Below are 22,062 nucleotides of genomic sequence, written 5' to 3'. Positions count from 1 at the left end.
ATGATAGTTATGATGAGGGCGATGGAGAAAAGGATGATGATGATGGTGATGATAATGATGATGATGATGATGATGATGATGATGATAGTTATCATGATGATGACGACGACGATGATGATGATGATGATGATGATAGTTATGATAATGGTGGTGGCGATGATGATGCTTGTGATGATGAGGCTGCGGATGATGGTGTTGTAAGCCGATAGACAGCAGATGCTTAGGCCGTCCCCCGCGCAATCCCTCTCTACTTCCTGTTCCCATTTGTTCGGTGCCAGCTCTAAACCTCTCCTGTGGGATTAGAGATGTAATCCATTTTCCTGCACTATGCCGGGGTCTTATCTTTACTGCAGTTGTTGTTGTTGTTGACATTGTTATCTGATTCCCGTGGAGGATGTGCGCTGGCGGGATGTGTTTGCGAGCTCCATCAGGGTTTCATAGAGTTTAATACAGTATTATGCATTAGCGACTCCCCCCCATCCTAATCAAACAGAAGATCAAAATTTACTCCCTGTATGCAGGGCTCACTCCCGCATGGTTAAGAAAGAAAAAGGTCTCATCTGGGTCGTGATTTCCCCAAGGGGAGTAGGCTCCTCTAAAATGTAGGTTTCCCTGGACATTTGGGGAACAGAAAAGCCCCCTAAGGCCAAGGTGAGATTGAGGTGTGATGGGGCCCATGGGTTATTCAGGGAACAGCCCTACCTGCCTCTTTTCAATGCATACGATTCTACGGCGAGTTGTGGGGGAAACGTATCCTGGGCTGAACAGCCCCTTCTTAAGCAGTCTCCCCGTGGCCGTGGAGCCTCCAGTTCTATTATTTATACTATAGCAGTAGAAGTACATCCACTGCTACTTTCAAACAAGGCCACCATTATGTCTTATTGTTCATCGTTCTAAAGGTATGTTTAAACAAGGTCCTTCATGTCTTATCTATTGTTTGAAATACACAGCTTCCCTGAGAACAAAAACGCCTTTAAGGCTTATCTGGATTTTGAATGCTGTCAAATATTTGTTCATGCTAAATTGCTACTCTAGGTTATTGATTGTGTGCATACTCCACTCAACAGAAGAAACCCTCCATCTACTGTTATTTCTAAAACAATCATTAAGTTCAAATATGAAGGGCATATATCCTTGGTTACATGCATTGACGTCACTTCCACTACTTTGACAATTGTTTTGCAGACAAAACAAAAAAAAAAAAATAATGGTAGCAGAGGTAAAGGAAATTTACTGATTCAGATCAACAGAAAAACATACAAAAGAGCAAGGACTACTTATTTGATAACTCCTGATTCCCAAACGCCTCCCTGTTTAATGGGAATGTATATACGTGGCAGATAGCGTAGCGTGGGCGTGTTCCTTTTTCTACCGGCCGCCTAGGGACTGAGTGGGAGACAGGGCGGTAGGTGACGAAGCCTTTATGCTGATCTGATCCGAACAACTTTGAAGTCAGAACTCAACGTCCACCATCTGAGCTCAGTGTCATCACCGTGATGTGCCGTGACACAGGTGTCAGGGGGGCGGGCAGGGGTAAGGGGGGGGGGGGGGCGGCAGGGGGGGTCTGAGGGAGGCGGGAGGCGCTGAGGGGGGCAGGAAGCCACAGCTGGTCCTGTGGAATATTGATCCACTCACAACATGCCCAAATCCCTTCATTAAACGTCTGGCGTGGCGCTTCACAGAAGAGGCTAAAAACTAGATGGCTGTGCTTTTAACATTGTTGAAACGACACGTCGAACGAAACTAGAAAGTCTTGTCCGTTTGGTCACACAATATGATTAATAATGATATGACCTTACGTAAGTAAGTGTGGTTGACTTTCCTTTCTAGCTTTAATCACAGTCATGATGCATACACAGGAAAAAACAGTTGAACACACCCACGGACACTCCCTGCTATGTATTTTCTCTGTTCTTAACGCTGATGGCTGGCTCCCAGAGAGAAAGGGTCGGACTGGAGACTTTGCATAGCAAACAAATGATGGCGCATGCTAAAAATGGATTTGTTTGAGACGCCACTGTGCGTTTCTAACAAATGATGAATACACTGCAGGCTGAGAAGATCTGATGAGAGAACGTAATGTCACATAAACACATTTCCAGGATTCATCCTGAAATAGTGACAATGACAGAACACAGCACATGCTTTTTTTTAAATGGTTGAACAATAGCTTTGTGTCACGTAAAGCCGTATGATATGATAAGCTGTGATGAACCGTGTTTCCTTATGCAAGCAGGGCCTGTGAATAACCAGGCTGATATATATATATATATATATATATATATATATATATATATGTGCATCTCACTGCTCTGAACAGTGAGAGAGATATGTACACATCGCGCTGTCTTCATGGTGGTTTATTTATGGACCATATCTTATGTATATCGAATACATAAATATCTAAATATATATATATATATATATATATATATATATATAGATCGATTTATAACTGATGACGAACTAATCAGAAGCTCACAGTGTTTTGGAGGACGTAGTTGGAAGCAGCCATATAGGTTTAATGTGTAAATAAAGTCAATAAAACCTCCAGAAGAATAAATTACCCTACTTTTTCCTCTCTTAGCAGAATTGGGAAGAATGTCACACTTGATAACATGCCTCGCGGCGAAGCCAAAGCTTCTGGATAAGAAGGCATAGATAAGGCAAAAAGCAGAGACAGCTTGTGAGATAGAGAGAGTAAGAGAGAGAGAGAGAGAGAGAGAGAGTAGCAGAACGAGCGATTGAGGGGCAGAGAGTAAGAGAGAGAGAGTGAGAGTGAGGGGCAGAGAGGGAGAGAGAGAGAAAGTGAGGAGCAGAAAGAGAGAGCGTGGGGCAGAGAGAGGCAGGGAGAGAGAGAGAGAGATTGTTACCCTTAAGGCTAAGTCAGCCGGGCCTCTCAGAGCCTAGTGGGTGAGGTGGAGGAGTAAGAGGAGGAGGAGGAGGAGGGAGTGGGACAGGCGTGGATGAAGGGTAGGGATGGGTTGTAATGAGGATGACCACAGGCCATTTGCACCGGGCTAATGAGATGAGGATTCCCGGCAGCAGGAGGGGGCGGTGGGAGGGACAGGGAGGAGGGGATTTAGAGCGCCACCCTGGTGGTGGTGGTGGAGCGGGGGGAACGATTGTCTCTCCTCTTTGAAATGAAGGCTTTGCAGACATGTAACTCTAAAATGTATTGCGCAAGAGTTTACCATTTTGTGAAGGAAATAGCAAAGTTGTGATGAACAAATGGAACGGATCTCAAACCTCTGATAGGCACGTCTTTCACCTTGTTACCTGTAGTAGGCTAATTGTGTGTGTGTGTGTGTGTGTGTGTTCATGTTTTTGCGTATGTGTGAGTGGTTGTGTGTCTGTGTGTGTGTGTGTGTGTGTGTGTTTGCGTGTGTGTTTGTTTGTGTGTGTGCGTGTCTGTGTTTGTGCTTGTGTGCGTGTTTGCGCAATAGAGCGATAGAAACGGCAGGCGCAGCAAACAGACCTCAGATCTCTAAATTCAGTTTAATCTCTAAATGAAACTGAATTTTCTTTTCTCTTGACCTAATAAAATATTCATTGTGTCTGTGTCAACGCACCGCTCATAATGGAGAACGGGAGCATAATCATCAATATGTGATGCATACACACACAACCCACAGTACACACACCACACACACCAACCCGCACACACAGTGCACAAATCTATGGTTGTTCCTGAGTTTCGTGCTTTGTTTAAATGGTAGGTTCCTGTAATTGCTCTCCTAAATAAGGGAAACTCTACTTGACACACTCTGTGCATTAGCCTAAGCCCCCCGGGGGATCGGCGGTGTGTGATTTAGCGTGGAAGCACCGCTATCGACATTAGTCACAGCAGCTCCGCGGGGAACTGGAGAAGGAGGAGAGGCAGAGTACCAAGTACACGCTCGCTGGCGCTGGAACCACAAACATTTATATATTCGGGATTAAAAAACAAAGTAATCCTCCGTGTGGTCTCGTCCTGACATTTGATAACAGAGGATGTATGTTTGTCTACCTGTTCAAATGACATCACTAAATATATAGTAGTTCCTGAATGGAAAGTTCTGCGGTGTGGGTGTGTTTGTGTGTGTGTGTGTGTGTGTGTGTGTGTGTGTGTGTGTGTGTGTGTGTGTGTGTGTGTGTGCGTAGGTGTGTGTGTGAGAGCATCTTTGAGTTAAAGAGATTGTATTTCCTCGTGTCTGGCTGATGTGGTTGCCGCGGCAACAGCCCAGGAAAGCTTGTGAGGCGAAAAACCCATCAAAAAACCCTCTCTCTCTCAGTCACTCATTCTTTATCTCTCTCTCTCTCTCTCTCTCTCTCTTTCTCTCTCTGTTTTCTGTTCTCTGTCTCTCTCTCTCTCACATGCTCTCTGTGTCTCTCTTTCTTTGTTTTTTTCTCTGTGTCTCTCTCTCTTCTCTCTCTTTCTCTTCTCCATCTCTATTAAGCCTCAACCCTGTCACCAACGCAGGGGTTGTGGGGGAGGGGCTCGCAGTTTCATTGGCGTAAGGAGTGTGGAATGGGTTGTGGTGGGAGCAATTGGGACATGGGCGTGGAACCACAAGTGTGTGTGTGTGTGTGTCTGTGTCTGGGAGAGGAGTGTGTGTGCCTGATCAGTTTGTGTGCCTTCGTTTGTGTTCACATGTGTGTGACCCCAGGAGAAGAACAGGAGAAACGAAGTGCAGTGACATCTATCACAGAGCTCTTGTATGTGTTAGTCTGCGTGCGTGCGTGTGTTTGACACAGAGAGAGAGGGCGAAAGAAAGAGAGCGAGATAGAGAGAGGGGGGAGGGAAGAGGGAGTGGCGGGAGGAGGAGGAGGAGGAGCTGTAGGAGAAAGACTAGTGGCCTGGGTGGGAGGGACGGCTGCAGTCAGCTGTGCGTGCGCTCGGTGGGCAGGTGCTTTCCACTGAACTCTCTGCCGAGCACCACGGGACCCTGGCTAGAGGATAGGAGTGCGGACGGGAGAGAGAGATTGGGAGAGAGAGAGAGGCTGAAGTGGAGGAGAAGCAGAGATCGTGAGTCATCTGCCCCCCCCCTCTTCCCCCTCACCCGGGGCTGATCTCTGGTTGGACATCACAGAGGAGACACACTCCTGAGCCGCGGCCGCGACAGCGTGAGTAACTTTTGATGCTGCTGCTGCTGCGAGTGGCGGGTTACACACACACACACACACACACACACACACACACACACACACACACACACACACTCTTACCTCACACAAACACACACTATCACACAAACTGTAACACCCACACACACACACACACACACACACACACACTCTCTCTCTAACACACACACACACTGCTTAATACTCTTATGTGCGCTGTACTCAGACCGTATCAGCAACTCGTCTGATTTCTGTAGTGCCTCTCATGGCCCGTTTGGAGAGAGCATTGTTATGTAAGGTTGCTGTGGAGCGCAGCACTCCTCACTGACTGACTGACTGAGAGACGGGACAGCTGTACGCGACCTAGTGACTCCAGAGAGAGAGGCACAGTGAAAGAGCAGGCAGGTGTGTGTGTGTGTGTGTCTGTGTTCTGAACTGCTTGTGTCTATGTAGCGTGCCGAGTAGAGCGGCGGACTGGGCCGGTGGCGTGTGTATCCCTGTTGTTATTCCGACGCCCTGGTAGCGTGGGGACGGATATGTTGAATGGCAACATGTCCTATTCATAGCATTGTGATAATGACAATGCATTACCATGTGTTCCAATTACAACCACACATCTCTTTTACTTACACCTGGATGGAAAGCGTGCGTAGGGTGTGTGCCTTTGCCTGTGCACCTTTGTGTGTGTGTTTGGATGTGTATTTGTGTGGGTGCAGGATTTTTCAGTATTTTTATATATGTGTGTGTGTGTGTGTGTGTGTGTTGCATCCATCCACTGTGTCAGTTGTAATTAAGAGCTCAGGGCGGCTGAGGCCCTCCCATGGGAGGGCTGCCAGGCGGCCCTGCGTCATCCACTGCTCCGTTGAGCTGCTCACACACTGACAGGAATCAGATTGGTGTTGGGCTTTGTATTACCCATGTGTGACAGCCTCTGAACCCTACTGGACACCGGGGGTCAGAATCACAAGGCTTTGATTCCCCATAGGAACGGACCTAAAGGAATGCCTTTTGGTCCAGGTGCAGCCATCAACAAAGACAGTCCGTCAGTCCGTTAGTCAGTCTGGACAGCCCTCGTGGACCCTCATTGGGATTTGAATATCTTCACCCGGGAATCGTAGATGAAGGCTGTTTCGTCATTCGAGCTGTGGCTGAATGATCGACCTGAGATTTCTTTAATGGAGCGCTGCTTTTTTCCTCCAGACTCATTAAAAATGCATTCTTGCGGTTATCCCATGAGCCCTCTTGCTCTACGTTCCCCATAGACGGGTCTGCAGGGGGGGGGTCACGTCCTGCCACGGCTCTGGACACAGAGCTGAAGCACAACGTTTAGCTCTAGAAATAACATACTCAGCCATGCTAGGCTCCTTACAGCGCCATGCACTTAGAGTCCCTGCTCCTGGGTCCTCTCCCTCCAGGGGGCTGAACACTCAGACACCCGAACGAGGGCAGCCAGAAAAGATAAGAAGCAACACAATGGCGGCGATGCTTAAGCATGCTCGTTACTCACTTATTACTCCCAGCGTCGCTTTGAAGTGGACTTCAAAAACACTGCCCTTATTTATTTCATTTGGATCGCCCTTGTTGTTCAGGAGTACCACAGACAAACCTAATTAGGTATGGATTTGTTTGTTTTGGCCAACGCAGGCCCTTGAAGTCATGGAGAGATTAATATAAACTGCTTCTACTCATATGACCTCATGTGTCTGCTGGTGGAAGTAGTTCACCGTGCTGTGTTTGTACACAGTCTTATTTCAGATGCTCTTTTAATGTATGTTTAGTTTGTGTAATGTTTGTTATTTGCATTTGAATCTCCACGAGATAAAAAAAAGCATTGTATCGGTCAGTTCACAGCCTTGCTGAGCAAAGTCAAGCGGCGAGGGCCGTGTTCGTTATGAATAATGAGGGCCAAGCTGTGGGCTATTGATCTGCTGTGTGTGCAGAGCAGAGAGCAGGAGTCCTGGAGCTCTGAACAAAGGGCTTCCTTCAGGGCAAAGAGGTGTGTTCGGCCACTGCCGTACTCCCCTGAGTTTATGGGCAAGAGCCACCGCTTACGTGTCAGAGTGAACTCATTTCCCATATTTTGTGGATGGCAGTCGACTGCTTACATTGTTATTGATTTTGCATCAGGAAGCCTTCTTATCAAAACATAGCCGAGTCCCGGTGGGTCAGGGGAGAATGCGGTTGGATTATTTATGTTCTTCCTCCGCCTGCCGGGCCTCAGGCTGTGGTTTGGCCTCTTGGACCTGTAATGTCCTGTGATCAGAAAAAAAAGGTTTTATTGCAAAGTGAGTGCTCGCGAAACCCAAAGGCTTCATGTTCTGCTCTGTCTCTGGCCAGACCTCAACTGGAGCGACCTATTCTGAATACTCTCTTGTGTCCGTCTATTTACAGGAAACAAGATGGGGGTGAGCCCCAAATATCTGCAACTCTAGAGCCTCAGCTGTTCCAGCCTGTGCCCCCGTTCTCCGCTTCAACGTCCCCAAAGGTAGGTTGGTAGAGAGGGTCTTTGACCCCCACGCCCTCCGACCTTCTCTGATAGCCCTTTGTTGGGTTCCTCTGCACATCTTGTCTTCCAAGCTATCTCTGAGCCCAATCTCTATTCCCGTATCAACAAATTGTCCCTCTGTTCAAGGGCCTCAGGCTGCATCAGCTGGAAAACCTCCTCGGATCATCCATTGTCTAATGTACATAATTGATGCGATACTGTTGCATAATGGGATCACCATGTTGACTTAATTTAAGGTGATCCTTTTGTCTCAGTAAAAAGAAGGTCAACCGTGTCAAATTGAATACAAGTAAAAAGTAAATAAAGAAAGCAATTTACAGTGTTGTTTTAAGAAGGATTAGAAATGTCAGACCATGTTTTTACAAACCAAATTAGATTTATTAGCAGGAGCTATTACCTGTCACAATGATTAGTGTACATTTTAATTAGTTAAACCAACTTGACTGCGCATCTCATTCTACACTATAATTTATTCCCTCCATTACTAGAGCAGCGCGCTAGGCACGCTAGGTTAATTTAAAGGGATAGCACAGGAGACAATTTGCAGACTTCCAGAATTAAACCCTTTTTGGAACAACGCTGACGTTGTGATGTCTCACAGACTGACAGAGTTGGCCATGAATAAAGAATCTGGATTGCACCTGATCTTGAATCCTTCTGATCCAACTTAACATACAAATATACAGAAAGGGCCGGAATGGAGACTTATGAAAGGAGAAAGCTCATTCAATAGACCCTCTGAGACTTTCACAGTAGCTGTCAAAGGCATTTAGCCCCAAAAAAAGATAATTCTCGTGAAGAAGATATATATTCAGGCTTGCATTTTGGCAGGCTTATAAACTAGAACCAGTGCCTGAATTATCTTGCCTGTATATTCCTGGGATGACTTTGAAATCCGAGAGCGCTAGACTCAGTGACGATTACGTGGATACGATCTGGTTGATGTCAGAGTGGTTTTAATTTAGAGTCCCCTCCTCACATATTGAGAGAGGCTTTAGTCTCTCAGTGCTCTGACTACATCACGAGGAGAGAGGACAGTTGGAGACTGAACCTGGAAACTGGCTTGTGTAACGCCCTACTCCTAATCCCTATGGTGAGGGACACAGAGATGCACTTGTATGAAGTGCTTGTTTGTTTACTGTTTGTGTGCTTGCATCCGTGCATGCATGTGCATGTGTTTGTGTGTGTTTGGTTGTGTGTTGATGTCAGGTGAGGTGAGGATATTTTTCTTGTGTATTTGCATTTACACCTGAGTGTAAATCAGATTTAAGCCTGTGCCTCTGCGGACACAGCACTATACTGAGTGAAAGCAGTCATTACATAGAATAGCTGATTTGAGATTCTGCTTTGCCAGCAATCTCTTTCCAACATATTCAATGTACTTGTTGTGTTATGTGTGTTTTTAATTCAAAATCAATGAATAATTCCTTAATAATAATAAAAGTTTGTTGTAATTTATTATGTAGTGGTATTTTTAAAAGTTTTTTTTTTTTCTGTTTTGGATAATAACAAAGGATAATTACCAAGCAACCAAATGGTGGTCGCCAGTTTTCTTTATTAATAATTATGTCCAAATTATTAATTATTAAATTGATTGATTATACACACACACATATATACACACACACACACACTACCACACACACACACAAACATCCATACAAAAAAAACACAAGCATCATACACAGGCGCATACATACACACACACACACACACACACACACACACACACACACACACACACACACACACACACACACACACACACACACACACACACACACACACACACATACGTTTGGCTGTATTTTTTGTGTTGGTCTTTTTACATTCAAAACTAAAACTTTATTGTCTCAGTTTTGTCTCAAAACACATCAGGCTGCTCGCCTGATGTGGTGCCGCCCCAGGAGATCCATCAAGGCTCTTCAAATATCAGGAACACAATCCTTTGCACAGGAACAGTCCTGTGCAAAGGTGTCCAATGTCTTATCCAGATAAGGCACTGGATAAGACATTATTCTGTAGGTGACAGGTAGGAACCAGAGAGATTTTAGTTAACCTTCAAATCATAAAGACAAAGAGATGTGCTCTGCTAATAAATGTCTGAGCTCTTAACACCTGCATTTCATGGCAGGAGACATTCCCTGCCTCAGTTAATTGCTTTTGTTTGAGGGAATAAGCTATCTATATTGTTTCTTTCTTCCCCAAGGGTTTCTTTCTTAATTTTGTCACATTATAGCTTTTCGACCCAAAATATCAAAATAATCGACGGACAATGGCTTTTAATGGAAAATGTTGGTTCTTTTCAATGTCGTTGTGTTAGGATTCTATGAATGAATAATTATAAAGGAGGCTATATGGAAGATAAATAGATTAGGCAGGTTTGCTCTAACCTCATCTTAATTATTGAAGATAATCTATGTCCAGATCATGTCCAGTTCACACATGTTCTGAAATTGGGCAGTTTGTGAGATCTAATTCGTACAAAACTAGTATTAAGCAACTCCCATAGCTATATCTTTGTTTTTTCCAACCCAAGTATGTGACAACAAACTACCCTGGCTAGGTAGCCACAGCAGCTCTGCACAGAATTCGGAATGATACCTAAAAACACAGCCGCCATCATCGCTCAGAAATCCGAGAGCATGTGAAGTAGTGTCGGCCAAAAGAACTCCCCCATTTGCCAATAAAAGGGTCAACGGTCAACCCACATTGACAATTAGCACGATATTTGGGGTCAGAAAAGCTGTACTGCCCCCTTGTGTCACAATAACGTGAAGTGGCAGGCAGGCAGCTCTGCAAAGTTCAGCATCGTGTCTCTGGGTCACGTTGCAGATCTGTGTAAACGTTGGCTAGGCAGAGCAGTGAGTTCAGCTTAACCGTCACCCACCTGGTGAAACCCTCTCACGGTTCAGGCACAGACAACAGGAGAGTGCAGTAGGATCTTGTGGGATGAAACAATGGATCATAATTTGCCTGATATGAAACATAAAAATGCTCTTCTTTCGAGCTCAAACAGGAAGTAATGCAATATTTGCTGACCTGTATTTGGGATGCAACTAGGCACACAGACACATATGCACACACCCCTGTACACATACAAATACACACACACACACACACACACACACACACACACACACACACACACACAGGCACACAAATGCCCACACACAGACGATGGGAGGGAGTGAGAGAGGGCGAGAGAGCTGTAGATCTTGACCAAACACAGTCCACACACGGCAATAAAACTCATGAGAGCTGTCTTTACCTTTGGATTCTCAGATCCCAGGCACAGTGACTATGATAGCATACACCACGCGTGTCAATTTAATTGACGTGAAGGTTGAACGGTTATCGGACGCGAGACAACTATCAAATACACTGTGACTACTTCCATTTGAAGAGAAGAGCTTCTTGAGTAAAAAATGAAGAAAATGTGTAAAAGTCATCCTGGCCAACCCGACTCTCCGTTAGTGAGAACTGACGACTGGAGCACGGTCAGCCACTGTGTAAGTAGCATTACTCAGACAGGCTGGGTGAAAGTCTTGTTTTGGACATCTGTTTAAAGAGTGATTTTAGCTGTTGGACCGAGATAAGAGAGCATTTTGGATTCAAAACGATATAAACTTCTGTCAATGCTTGTTTGACATGGTTAGCTCACTGTTATTCTGTTTTCAGTTTAACCTACACATAGCTCCAAGTTTTTGCTCCATAGCATTCACATGGCAAAGCGTGACCCCTGGGCTGTTTTGGAAGGGTTCAAAGGGCATGCAGTGTTGGTGGCTCCTGGTGTCTTCTGTTCTCTATAGGCTGGCCCTAGAGTACACTACATGTACTGTACACTACGCGCCACAAGGTTGTTTACCTTCAGGGTTAGTAGCCTGCTGTTTGCACATGGAGGTGCAGAAACTGTACCTAGCTAGGACAATATTACTTGGTACAAACGCTGTTGGGCCATATTAGCTAGAAATGGGTGTGGGTTTTAGATTTGTTCCCATGGACAAAAAAAGACAACAGCCATTCGTATTTGGGTCTATTCAAAGCCAGTGTGAAGATGAATGATGAACGAGCTTCCTTAGGCCTGATTGAATTCACCTATAACGTATGTGGTTCGACATAACGTATGTGGTTCTACGTAAAGAATCAGATGACAGTTTTTGTTTTTCATAATTCTCCATGGCCTTTAGCGACGTGATTGTGTGACGGATTGAATTGGTGACGGTGCTCATATGTTCATTCTGAAGTCATGCCGGCCTGAGCCTCCACATCACAAACCCCCATCTTCTACTTTGTAAATAAGATGCAGACAGGTTTCAGCACTGTAGAAGAATGCCCAATTTATCCTCCTCTCCATCCTCATCTCACTCTCCTTCCTCTCCAGACCACAGACTTATTCAAAATGATAGAGAAGGTGCAGGTAAGGAGATCCTGTGACATATCTTCTTTCTTCCGTTTCCTTCTCCGCATCCCGACCCTCGCTCGGGTCCTCCACTAACCCGCCCCAACCGCCCACCGAAGGTTTCTTTAACGCTGCCATCGAATGGCCTCCCTCTGGGTCGCTATCGATCGCCCTCTTTTGCACTCCGACTGCACACTTGGACCACAGACTCAGTTTAGCGACGGCCAGCGGTCGCTTCATCGACTGACCACTGCCACACCATCCCCTCTACTGAACCCATGGAAGGAAATTAATCACACCAAACCTACTGTCCACAAGAGTCATTATGGGGGTTTGTTTATTTATGTATTTCTTTCCGACCAGCATCATATCTAATTGTTGTTTTTCTCACCTGAAGCTCAGGTTGCTACATGGCATCATTGCAGTATGACTACGTTTATTGTGTGTTCAGTGTTTAAACTAAACAACACAAAATGCATTTGACTCTAGAGTGACCCAGTCGATGAACTCTGGATTGAGGTCAGGCTCCACTCCCACCCCCTGGTCTTATTAATGCTGTTCCACTGATTCACCCTGGCTGCTCTTTCACTCAATCGCCTTTTGTTTCTCTATGTCCGATTTCTGTCTCCATTATTCTCCCTTCACATTTACTGTATTAACTATGAATATCTCTTGGGGAATTATCCTGCTTAATGCCTTTTTATATGACTAATGATCTTTTTTATTTATTTATTTATTTGGCTTCTGTTATGTTCTCTTACACTATTTGTTGCTGATGCATCTCTAACCAATAATAAGTGTTTGTTTTTAAATAGAGCTTTGTTTACCTGGATTTGAACACAGATGGGTCATGGGAAATTAATGAAGGGGAAGGATAATGAATATGCATAACTATCGCTGTCCTGATTTCCTCTTCTTCCTCTTCCCTTATTTTCTCTCTCTCTCTCTCTCTCTCTCTCTCTCTCTCTCTCTCTCCCTCCCTCTCCCTCTTCTCAGGGCAACAGGATGGATGAGCAGAGATGTACCTTACCTCCGACACTCAAAGTAGGGACCCATACTGCACTATGAACTCCTATTCCTCCACAAACTACATTCGCATTGTGGTTAGCGAAGGACAGTTGAGAGTGGGTGTATCCGGGCTACTGGGCGTGTCACTGGAGTCTGCTCCTCAAGCCATTCAAATCAACATCTTGATAATCACATGAAGGGAGATGGATTCAATTAGTTCACACTCTGGCGTCCTAAAGCCCCCGTAGGCCAACGCTTTCTTTCAGAACAGAGTTTGGCAATCTGTTGACACCACAGGCTCCTATCAGGCCAAGAATTATGTAAAAATATGTGCATAGGAAAATGAAATCCCGCCGCTTGTTGTTCTTCTATTGAAGAAGTACGCTGGGTGAGAGTTGACTTATAAATACGGCATACTATTTTTGCTGCACTTTTTATCCCAACTCTCTGTTCCTCTGTGTGTTGTAGACTGAGGAGGACTACATCCCCTACCCCAGTGTCCATGAGGTAAGACCTTTCCCTCTTTAGCCCTCACAGAACACCATGCAACAAAAGGTGTTCCTACCTCCATAACCCTCAACACTTGACGTCTGTTTGAACTGCAACCGCTTTCCCCAACCGACCCCTAACCCCGGCCCCTGTGTTTTTTACGGTGGTTGTTTGTTTATTTGATCCTAACCAGATATTGGGCCGAAAAAGCCCCTTCCCGCTCATCCTCCTGCCCCAGTTCGGGGGCTACTGGATCGAGGGGACCCACCATGAGCTGACCCCTGGCCAGCCCCTCAGGGTCCCCTCCCCCGACGCTCGTACCAAGCTGGAGAGCAACACCACGGGCAAGATCTTTCGCAAACACTTCCTTGGGAAGGTCAGTGCAAGGTCACCCGTCTGCTTTGTGTCTATACACAGAGCGTACTCTATTTGCTCACAGATTCTTACCAACTTAACTCTTACGTTTATTACTCTGGATTACTTTGGCACTAATGTTGGATGATTATCAAGACACACAAACGGTAGTCACACATACCTGTACATCACAGCCTTTGCCACAAATTAGCCTCGTAATTCCGGTACAACGTGTTACAATTCATTCTAATGCGTAATTCGTTATCCTAATGAAAACCAAGAAGGGATAATTGAATCCCGGGCCGGGTAACCCAATAACAGAGCGGCGGGCCCCATCGTGATAGGAGGACACTGACGCAGGAGATAATGAAGACACATTAGGCCCAGCCACCTGCTCTGGTGCCAGAGCAATACAAACACACTTTATAGCTGTGTGGATAAGCCTCCACGCAGAGCCATTGACACTCAACTGGCTCCAATCCTTTGTGTCTGTGTGTGTGTGTGTGTGTATGTGTGTGTGTGTGTGTGTGTGGTTGTGTATGTGTGTGTGTGTGTGTGTGTGGTTGTGTGTGTTTGTGTGTGTATGTGTGTGTGTGTGTGTGTATGTGTGTGTGTGTGTGTGTATGTGTGTGTGTGTGTGTGTGTGTGTGTTTTAAACACAAGCGCACTAATATAAAGATTTGTCTCTGCGTGATCCGGGCCTCCAGGAGCACTTCAACTACTACTCAGTGGACAACGCCCTGGGACAGCTGGTCTTCTCCCTGAAGTACGACACGATCGGCGACCAGGAGCACCTGCGCCTCATGCTGAGGTGGGTCATGTGACCCGGCCGTACTGGGGCCAGCGTGTACGAGGACAGGGGTGGTGGAAGCACAGCCGTCTCACAGCCAGTGGGAAACAGGAAGGATGGGAAAGACCGGTGATGCGCACGCTACGCCCGCAGTGTTATCATCATCCTCATCATCATCTGCCTCATCTTCTTCATCCTCGTCCTCATCTTCCTCATCACAGTTCTAAAGCCAGAGAGAGCAAGAGCGAGAGATAGAGAGAAAGAGAGAGAGATAGAGAGGTAAAAAAGAGAAAGAGAGAGAGTTAGAGAGACAATTCTCAACTCCGTCTGTCATCTTTTACTGCCGGGGAACAGATGGAATATTAGGACCATTGCTGGGGGGCTGGTACTGGGGGGGAGGGGGGCGGTCAGAGACGGGGGCTAAGAGGTGGGGCCTCTCGTTCTCATTCACAATGCGTTTGGGGGAAATAAATGTTGAATCACTATCATTCAGCCTTTTGCATTGAACGTCGTTGTTGTCTTATCCATATTTGTTTTTGTTTTGTAACCCTCCTAGGACCAGGCAGAAGACCTATTGTGATGTGTTCCCCACGTCCTGCCTCACAGAAACCCCCAACGTAGTTCAAATGGCAAAGGTGAGAAGAGTGTATTGCTGAACGGCTCAGCAGCATATGGATGTTTCTGACGGGATCCCACTGACACCACATGGCACTGTGTGCGCAGTACGAAGGCATTATACACAAAACCCCCCAAGACTGACGTGACCAAGCTGTCCTTCAATTCAAGGTTATGTACAATAAAACATTTTGCACCTGTGATGTCCAATGTCCATCTTTCTGTCTCTGTCCCGCCCCCAGCTGGCCTGTGAAGAGGTCAACGTGGACCGGTTTCTCCCTGTGCTCTATCCCAAGGTAAGCCTCTAATCCGGTCCTGCATGTGTTGTGGTATTGTTTGACACGTCCGGTATTTGAATCCCTGCTATCTGTCCACGTCAATCCGTTTAATCCTATTTTTTATGTGACGTTGCTTTACAGGCCTCCAGGCTTATCGTCACGTTTGATGAACACGTGATCAACAACAATTTCAAGTTTGGGGTGATCTATCAAAAATATGGACAGGTAAGCTTTAAAGCTCAAACATATAATTAACAGATTTATATATAGAGAGAGAGACAGAGAGGAAGAGACAGGGGGAGGGAGTGGGAGAAAGAGAGAGAGGGAGAGAGGAAGAGCGAGAGAGGGACGAAGAAAGAAAAAGAGAGAGAGGGAGAGGGAGGGAGGGAGGGAGGGAGGGATAGAGAGAGAAAGGGGTGAAGGGTAATTATAGAACAATCTGTAGTCCCATATTCATGCTAGATACAATGTAGTGTTGGTAAAGCGTGAAACAATGTACCGCCACTTCCATTATTTCCTCTGAAGGATAATTATGTTTTGAGACTCTCTCTCTCTCTCTGTCTCTTTCTGCTTTCATGATGGCTCTCGGTCCGTTTGACCCTTTCTCAAGCATTTTTCCACGACAGTCACGACCACTGTTGTCTGCCACGCGGGCGACACCAGAGCTCCCTTGTTCTCCGTTAAGGATCCTTGTGGCACTCAGGCAGAGAACTCCGCAATACGGATCTGCGTCCCGGAGCTCTCACCGCCTGCTCCTTTGATAAAGAGCGGTCGGACGGCGTCCTGAGGGTCCCAAGGGCCCCCTCACAAGGGGCCTGGAGGGCCCTCCGGCCCCCCACTCAGGTCGGGTTTTTAGCGCGGAGGGGAAGCGCTGCCGGGCCAAGGGTGCGTGTCGGTTGTTGAGGCGTCATAAAACACAACAACACACAAGTCACACAAACCACACAATAGGCAGAGTGGGCGGGCCTCCGCTGTCACGGTCTGAGCCTCGCCGCCGCCCCTCCCGGCGGAGGCTCGGCTCCCCAGCAGGTGTTCAACAGCCGTCACGCACTACTGCCCCTCCCCTCGCCGCGGGGGATTGTTAGGGTCGTCTTTTAAAAAAGAGGTCTGGATTTTGCGCATCTGTTGCAATGGTTAATGTTAAAGAGGAGCATATTAACAGACGATGGGAAGGCCTATTCACACTGTTTGGCCTGGTGTCGGAAGGCTAAAGTAGGCTTTGTGCTTGATGGTAAAATGTCTAACCAAATCCAATAAGTCAAAAAACGTTTTTCCCGTGTCTCTGTTTCCATCGCAGACCTCGGAAGAGGAGCTTTTCAGCAACACAAACGAGAGCCCGGCCTTCGTGGAATTCCTGGAATTTCTCGGGGAGAAGATCAACCTGCACGACTTCAAGGGGTGAGGAGTGTTTGGGTTGAGGCGACCAGGGAACGTCGGACGCGATGAGCCTCGACGTTCCCCTGACATTGTGCGGCCATGTGTGTTCCAATGTTTCCACGACGGACTGATGGTCTTGCCCCCCCGCCCCCTGTCCCTCGGGGCGTGCCTCTCTCTCCTCGCCTGCAGGTTCCGCGGAGGGCTGGACGTCACGCACGGACAGACGGGCGCCCAGTCCGTCTACAGCAACTACCGCAACAAAGAGGTCATGTTCCACGTGTCCACCAAGCTGCCTTACACCGAGGGCGACGCACAGCAGGTACGCAACCGCAGGGCACGCCTCCAGCGCACAACGTCAGCTCTCTCGGATTGTTCTCATTCTGTACTGACGGTGAACACCTTGTAGCGACCTGTGATTGAGCACTTTTGACGATCCTTGTTACATGTTCGATGTTCTGTGTGGAGCCCTGAAGAGTCATGAATACGGGGTGTGTTATTAGCAGTTAAGGCTGGCCTTGCGTGAGCTGTTAACACAGAGATGTGATGAGGAAGGTAGCAGCACTCCCCCTAGTGGTGACTCTGCTCTTGAACAAACATAGATATGGGTGATATAACTGGAGGCATTTGGCACGCAGTAGGTGGGATATACAGACAGTGGCAGGCTTATCATTTGGCCTCAGCTCGACACACGTTTCACTTTCCTCTTTTGAGTAGGGGCCTTGTTCATTCTGGTTGTTGTTGCAGTTGCAGAGAAAGAGGCACATAGGCAACGACATCGTGGCCATTGTCTTCCAAGAGGAAAGCACCCCGTTCGTTCCCGACATGATCGCCTCCAACTTCCTCCATGCCTACGTCGTGGTCCAAGTGATGAACGCCTGCTCGGACAACGTCCTCTATAAGGTGACACGCTGCCCTGCCTTCACTCAGCTTCCTGTGGTGGTCTGATGGTAACCTACTGGTTACCTACTGGTAACCTGATGGTAACCTGATGGTAACCTGATGGTAACCTGATGGTAACCTGTTGAGCCGCTCCTGACCCTCTGTTTCCTGTCCTGTGTCAGGTGTCTGTGACGGCGCGGGACGATGTACCTTTCTTTGGGCCCGCCCTCCCAGAGCCTGCGGTGTTCAGAAAGGTAGACGTCCTCATCCATCATTATACCTGAGCCCCTATTGTGGGGGTCATGGGACTCATTAAAGCAAAATCTCACTTATCTTCTTCATCTTTCCAGGGTCCTGAATTTCATGAATTTCTCTTTACCAAACTGATCAATGCTGAGTACGCCTGCTGCAAAGCAGAGAAATTTGCCAAATTAGAGGTAAGTTATTGTAGATGAAAAAATGATAAGCCTTGTTACAGCCCTGGTTTCCATTCCCACTCCCTGTCTAGGATGACATTCTCTCGCTTCTTTAAAACATTTCCCTCTCTGCACTGTCACACACACACTGTGTGTGTGTGTGTGTGTGTGTGTGTATGTGTGTGTGTGTTTGTATATGTGTGTGTGTGTGTGTGTGTGTGTGTGTGTGTGTGTGTGTGTGTGTGTGTGTGTGTGCGTGAGTGTGTGTGTGTGTGTGTGTGCGTCTGTGTGTGTGTGTTCTGTAGGAGCGCACGCGGTCGGCCCTCCTGGAGACGCTGTACGATGAGCTCCACGTCAACAGCCAGGCCATGCTCGGCCTCGGGGGGGATGACGACAAGCTGGAGAATGGGACCGCAGCAGGGGGAGGCTTCTTTGAGTCCTTCAAGGTAACAGGACCGTACAGGGACATGACCCCCCCCGCCCCCCAGAGCAGCGTTCCTCTGTTACACAACATTAAGTAACACAGCTTCATCAAGTAAGAGGAATCAATAAATAGCATTTATAGCAGGGGTTAGGGTTAGTGGGTTAGGGTTAGTGGGTTAGGGTTAGTGGGTTAGGGGTTAGGGGTTAGGGTTAGTGGGTTAGGGTTAGTGGGTTAGGGTTAGTGGGTTAGGGTTAGTGGGTTAGGGTTAGTGGGTTAGGGTTAGTGGGTTAGGGGTTAGGGTTAGTGGGTTAGGGTTAGTGGGTTAGGGGTTAGGGTTAGTGGGTTAGTGGTTAGGGTTAGTGGGTTAGGGTTAGTGGGTTAGGGTTAGTGGGTTAGGGTTAGTGGGTTAGGGGTTAGGGGTTAGGGTTAGTGGGTTAGGGTTAGTGGGTTAGGGTTAGTGGGTTAGGGGTTAGGGTTAGTGAGTTAGTGGGTTAGGGGTTAGGGTTAGTGGGTTAGGGGTTAGGGGTTAGGGTTAGTGGGTTAGGGTTAGTGGGTTAGGGTTAGTGGGTTAGGGTTAGTGGGTTAGGGGTTAGGGTTAGTCGGTTAGGGTTAGTGGGTTAGGGGTTAGGGGTAAGGGTTAGTGGGTTAGGGGTTCGGGGTTAGGGTTAGTGGGTTAGGATTCCGGGGTTAGGGTTAGTGGGTTAGGGTTAGTGGGTTAGGGTTAGTGGGTTAGGGTTAGTGGGTTAGGGGTTAGGGTTAGTGGGTTAGGGTTAGTGGGTTAGGGGTTAGGGTTAGTGGGTTAGGGTTAGTGGGTTAGGGGTTAGGGTTAGTGGGTTAGGGTTAGTGGGTTAGGGTTAGTGGGTTAGGGTAAGTGGGTTAGGGGTTAGGGTTAGTGGGTTAGGGTTAGTGGGTTAGGGGTTAGGGTTAGTGGGTTAGGGGTTAGTGGGTTAGGGCTAGTGGGTTAGGGGTTAGGGGTTAGGGTTAGTGGGTTAGGGGTTAGTGGGTTAGGGTTAGTGGGTTAGGGGTTAGGGGTTAGGGTTAGTGGGTTAGGGGTTCGGGGTTAGGGTTAGTGGGTTAGGGTTAGTGGGTTAGGGTTAGTGGGTTAGGGGTTAGGGTTAGTGGGTTAGGGTTAGTGGGTTAGGGTTAGTGGGTTAGGGGTTAGGGGTTAGGGTTAGTGGGTTAGGGGTTCGGGGTTAGGGTTAGTGGGTTAGGGTTAGTGGGTTAGGGGTTAGGGGTTAGGGTTAGTGGGTTAGGGTTAGTGGGTTAGGGTTAATGGGTTAGGGTTAGTGGGTTAGGGGTTAGGGTTAGTGGGTTAGGGTTAGTGGGTTAGGGTTAGGGGTTAGGGTTAGGGGTAAGGGTAAAGGATAAGGTTAAGTCTAAACATTTTAAGTAATGTTTACATGAATATCTTAGTCAACATGAACAACATTACCTTAGTTAATCATAATGTATAGAAATTTATATCATATCACAATATGGTTATTAAAATGATACATTTTGCAGGTCTGTGCCACTTTTTTCGCTTCAGTGCAACCTCACAGCTATTTCTACCTGGTGTCCTTGTACGAATCAAAAACCCCTCTACCTAATACTACCTCCTTCCTACTTCAACTAATCAAGGTGTTGTCTTGTACTCAATGGGACTATTTTCTGATGTTTGTTGTCTTCCTCTTGAGGTCTATATTCTATCCCTACTAACATTTGATTGCACCCTGGCTTCCTCTCTGGTTCTGGCGGTGGTGGCTCAGCCCTCCCTGCTGTTTCTCTCCTCTGGGAGTACACTGCTTAACGCTCTCCCATGCTTCTCTCCATCCAGTCTCCGCTTTGCCGGTTGCATTTGTTCCACTTTGGGATGCCTTCCATTTCGTAGACTGTAAAGTCATATCTGTGCATGACACACATTTCTCATTTAATTCTCAGAGACATCACTTCGGGGTCACAACCGTCGGCTGGCTGTGTTCAAATGTCGGGGAGACTTCTGCCAGCCCGTCCTATTCCATTTTCTTTCCTTACAACGCTTTATTCAGACAACCCTAACCCTATACATCTATATATATGCATACATGTATGTCCTGTTTAGTGAGTGACTAATATCCATCGTCCACCCCGCTCTCTTCTCCCCATCTGGAGCACTACAAGCATAGCTAGGCTCATAGCTAGGCTCATAGCTAGGCTCATGGCCAGGCTCATGGCTATGCCCATGGCTAGGCTCATGGCTAGGCAAATGGCTAGGCTCATGGCTAGGCTCATAGCTAACCTGATGACTAGGCTCATAGCTAGGCTCATAGCTAGGCTCATAGCTAAGGTTCATGGCCAGGCTCATGGCTATGCCCATGGCTAGGCTCATGGCTAGGCAAATGGCTAGGCTCATGGCTAGGCTCATAGCTAACCTCATGACTAGGCTCATAGCTAGGCTCATAGCTAGGCTCATGGCTAGGCTCATGGCTAGGCTCATGACTAGGCTCATAGCTAGGCTCATAGCTAGGCTCATAGCTAGGCTCATAGCTAGGCTCATAGCTAGGCTCATAGCTAGGCTCATAGCTAGGCTCAGCCCTGTCCTCTGCCTCTCCCTCGGGGCTGTGTCGTGTAGGTGTTGTGTGGCGCTCTCACGCTGTCTGGCGTGATCAGCGTCAGGGCAGGGAGCCGTCTCCCTGGCGGTCGGCGCTGAGGGGTTAACCTCAGAGTTCTCCCCCTGGCTGCAGTCAGCACCATCTCAGTTGATCTCCTCCTCCTCCTCCTCCTCCTCCTCCTCCTCCTGCACCCTCCTCCTCCTCCACCTCCTCCCCCTCCTCCTCATGTCTCTCCGTAGCGAGTGATCCGCAGCAGAAGCCAATCCGTGGACACCACGGGTCATTATTTGAAGAAGCAACAATCACTGTCCATCTTTAACAACCCCGCAGACAGCCACAAATCCCAAGGGATAGTAAGTACGGACCAACAAGCCCTCCGTGCTGGGCTGGGTGGGGGGCTCGCTCTCCCCCCGCCGTGGCTTGCTCGTAGCGTAGCTCATATACTAGACCGCCCCTCCATACACACCCGCTCCCCTAACCCACTCCTAACCCACTCCCACTGGACTGACCTCTGACAGAGCACGGCTGCACGGTGGGTCTGTCCGGTCATCCATGCCTTCTCACAGACAACCCTAACCCTTAACTCTTTGTCCTCGTCTTCCTCAGGAGCAGCCCTACTCTAACTCATGACATGACTAACATGACCTTTTCCTATTTTTAACTCTGATGCATCAGTGTTTGACCTTAATGTGCAGTTACTTTCAAACGCTGTGTGTGTTCGTGTGTGTGTGTGTCTGTGTCTGGGCAGATTCTTGCTTTAACATTCTCATTTTGTTTAGTATTTAGCAAGTGATACGTTATTTATTTGTCTATGAAATTGCATTAATAAGAATAAGAGGTTAAATCTG

At 47.4% G+C, this 22,062-nt stretch overlaps 1 protein-coding gene across 4 annotated transcripts in view; it reads left to right on the top strand.

The window, feature by feature from the left end:
* Positions 1-22,062, top strand: part of rap1gapa (RAP1 GTPase activating protein a) — a 42,525-nt gene that overhangs the window by 13,646 nt on the left and 6,817 nt on the right. For 2 of the 4 annotated variants that reach the window (XM_079741226.1, XM_079741225.1), the window contains exons 3-17: positions 7,498-7,591; positions 11,997-12,032; positions 13,011-13,058; positions 13,491-13,529; positions 13,705-13,887; positions 14,573-14,676; positions 15,212-15,290; positions 15,513-15,566; positions 15,690-15,773; positions 16,846-16,946; positions 17,115-17,244; positions 17,670-17,825; positions 17,987-18,058; positions 18,155-18,241; positions 18,526-18,666. In XM_079741226.1, coding sequence (XP_079597352.1) covers positions 7,498-7,591; positions 11,997-12,032; positions 13,011-13,058; positions 13,491-13,529; positions 13,705-13,887; positions 14,573-14,676; positions 15,212-15,290; positions 15,513-15,566; positions 15,690-15,773; positions 16,846-16,946; positions 17,115-17,244; positions 17,670-17,825; positions 17,987-18,058; positions 18,155-18,241; positions 18,526-18,666 — 1,408 coding nt within the window. Of the gene's footprint in view, positions 1-7,497; positions 7,592-11,996; positions 12,033-13,010; positions 13,059-13,490; positions 13,530-13,704; positions 13,888-14,572; positions 14,677-15,211; positions 15,291-15,512; positions 15,567-15,689; positions 15,774-16,845; positions 16,947-17,114; positions 17,245-17,669; positions 17,826-17,986; positions 18,059-18,154; positions 18,242-18,525; positions 18,667-21,453; positions 21,568-22,062 lie in introns of all 4 variants that reach the window. The other 2 variants (XM_079741223.1, XM_079741224.1) reach the window with 2 other exon arrangements.

This window comes from Pollachius pollachius (assembly GCF_949987615.1).
Source record: "Pollachius pollachius genome assembly, chromosome: 8".
In the NCBI taxonomy this organism is placed as follows: Eukaryota; Metazoa; Chordata; class Actinopteri; order Gadiformes; family Gadidae; genus Pollachius; species Pollachius pollachius.
Note: the sequence above shows the minus strand (reverse complement) of the source record. Positions and strands in the feature narration are given on the sequence as shown.